The 2,563-nt window shown below is 38.7% G+C and overlaps 1 protein-coding gene across 1 annotated transcript; it reads right to left on the reverse strand.

Annotated features, from left to right (window-relative positions):
* Positions 1-403: 403 nt before the first annotated feature.
* On the reverse strand, positions 404-2,300 carry LOC133859304 (putative glutamine amidotransferase GAT1_2.1). The gene is made up of 4 exons (XM_062294666.1): positions 2,126-2,300; positions 1,239-1,969; positions 919-1,125; positions 404-821 (listed from the first exon to the last, which is right to left on the reverse strand). Exons 1-4 carry the CDS (start codon positions 2,211-2,213, stop codon positions 561-563), a joined length of 1,287 nt encoding a protein of 428 aa, XP_062150650.1. The 5' UTR covers positions 2,214-2,300; the 3' UTR covers positions 404-560.
* Between the last annotated feature and the right edge of the window lie 263 nt (positions 2,301-2,563).

The following is a 2,563-nucleotide window of genomic DNA, read 5'->3' on the forward strand; positions in this document are numbered from 1 at the left end:
CATTTTAAGTGAAATAGAGATAAATCATTTCATGATTAAGATTTTATTTTATTGTATTTAATGGTGTATATGGTGCTACTTTATTTAAAATGCGGCAACTTATTCACAACATACATAACATCAAATACACTATTAAACGTCTGAAAATAAAATCATAACCATAAAATAGCTCCTCTTGGTTAAGTGGAATGGAGAAGATGCTTGCCATGGAACCAATTAACCTCTATGGCCCTAGAAGTATCCCTCACACCCTTTTTTAGGCCATCAGCTGACACGAGAAAATCAGCAGATACCCTTTCACATGATAGATGCATGTTTGGGCTACTAAAAGAACCCTTAAAGCAGCCTTTACATAAAGCAAACAGGAAAGGAAAAGCAACTAAAAGGAACAGAAGTAATCACAGGTCATGAAATTATGCTCTTGACTTCAGTTGGCAATTCATGGAGGAAAGGGGGAAAAAATTAACATCTTTTTTCTCCTACAGAAAGAAACGAGAGGCAAATACAAGTCCATAGGTCAACCAATATTCATATGATTCCCAAAAGAGTGGATCACCCTTTTAACATGGCAAGACACCAAGGTCATTGACAATGCCATTTAGCTTTCTTTCCAACACTTCTGAACATATCTGCCCCATCATGTGGTAGAAAGACATCATATCAGACAACTGTTCTACCGACATTTTCCCCATCACACTCCTTGCCAACTTTTCTTTCTCCCCATTCAACTTCAATCTCTCTATGTAGGAGCCTGCATTCCTCACTGTTGCACCCATCTGCTTCAACCTATTCTCTTGTTGCAAACTTAGCGCTGTGTTTGACTGCAACTCAGATCAAAACAATTGACAACAACATAAGAAGGAAACCCCCAAAAAGAAAATATCAAACACTTTGATCTTTTTATCTTTAAATATATACCTCAAGAAATTCTGCTCCAGCTTCGAGTTCAGACTCTTTCCAGGGATCCATCCCACGGCCAGTGGTGTATAAATTCCTTGCAATTGAGAAACTCCGAATGATAATTTTCCTTTTCTTCTCCATTTCTTGATCGAGCTTTAGGTGCTTTGGCACTGATGTTGTGATGTTAACCTTTTTCTGGTAAGCAATAACCGCCTTCACAAATTCCTGCACAATTTTCACGGTCATTCAAAAAAAAAAAAAAAAATCAATCTCAATATTGCATCTGTATCTTATATTTTAGATAAGATCGATCATTTGAAATCACAATGAAATTAAACCTGGTAAGCAGATGGGCATCCAGGATAATCAAATTCGTCAGAATCCGACCGCCTCATTCGCTCTGGATGAAATTGGAGTCCCATAATAAATTTACCCTCTTCAGGATTATAAGCATCCGGATCATAAAACCCTTCAATTAGACCATCAGGTGCGAATGCCATTGGAACAAAGCGCTGGGCCAATCTTTTAACCCCTTGGTGATGATAACTATTTACAGAAATCTCCATTTTCCCTTCCTCCAAAGAATCCTTGAACCAATGATTCAAGGGGGTGTTCTCCACGACCTTAATAACATGCCTATGCCCATCATAATTGTCGTAATCGATATGCTTTACTTTCTGCCCTTCTGGGCAATTCTTTGATACTTCTTTCTCTATGTCTTGGTAAAGGGTGCCCCCACATGCAACATTTAGTACCTGTGAACCCCTGCAGATTCCCAAATAGGGTATGTTTCTTTCTAGGCAAAGCTTTGCAAGCCTCAACTCGATCGAATCCTTTTCTTTATCAATAGCTGTATCACTGGAATGAAGCCTCCTGATTTCTTCCAGCTCTTCCGGCCGAAGACCAGAGGCTTCCTCCTCATATAGAGACGGATCAATGTCCTCTCCTTCACAGAGAAGAACACCATGGATGGGCTCAAAGCTATCTAATAACATATGAACCCCGTTAACCCGGGGAACAATCACCGGTACTGCACCATAGCCAACTATCAGATCAAGATGGTATTCACCTGAGATTTTCATACACAGATTTAGTTAGCCAAACAATACGAATAAAGAGAGCGTGATAAAAAAATAAATAAATAAATAAATAAAATTGAAGAATATGGTTGTGAAACTTAATTGTTATGCAAGAAACTTTGATGTGGAAGAGAACGTATACGTACCCACAAAATCTACGAACTTGTTCTTGCGAAGGCTACGTCTAGAGACAATGAGAACGCGAGGGAGAATCACAGAGAGATCGGAGGCCATGAGGGTGATGAGGGATTTAATATGGCTTTGAAGGTTGGAGAGACTGATCTATGTGGAAGCTTTCAGAAGTTGGTTTTTGTAAAGGCTCTCCCCTTGGCATATAAATACAATCGAAGAAGAAAAAGACAAGTAGGCTAGGATTGGCTTATAATAATATTGTTCTTATGTACTGAGAGGAAGTCAGAGACAAGTGCACAGTCCTGGCGCCGCGTATGTTCCAAAATTCTACAGATTAGGCTTGCGTTGTGTCTATCAACTATCATTACTCATATATAATACATTTCAGCATGAATTAATATATGTAGATTTTCGTAAGGACGCATGGGATTTTATACTTTAACTATCACTTT

The sequence above is a fragment of the Alnus glutinosa genome, chromosome 2 (genome assembly GCF_958979055.1).
Source record: "Alnus glutinosa chromosome 2, dhAlnGlut1.1, whole genome shotgun sequence".
In the NCBI taxonomy this organism is placed as follows: domain Eukaryota; kingdom Viridiplantae; phylum Streptophyta; class Magnoliopsida; order Fagales; family Betulaceae; genus Alnus; species Alnus glutinosa.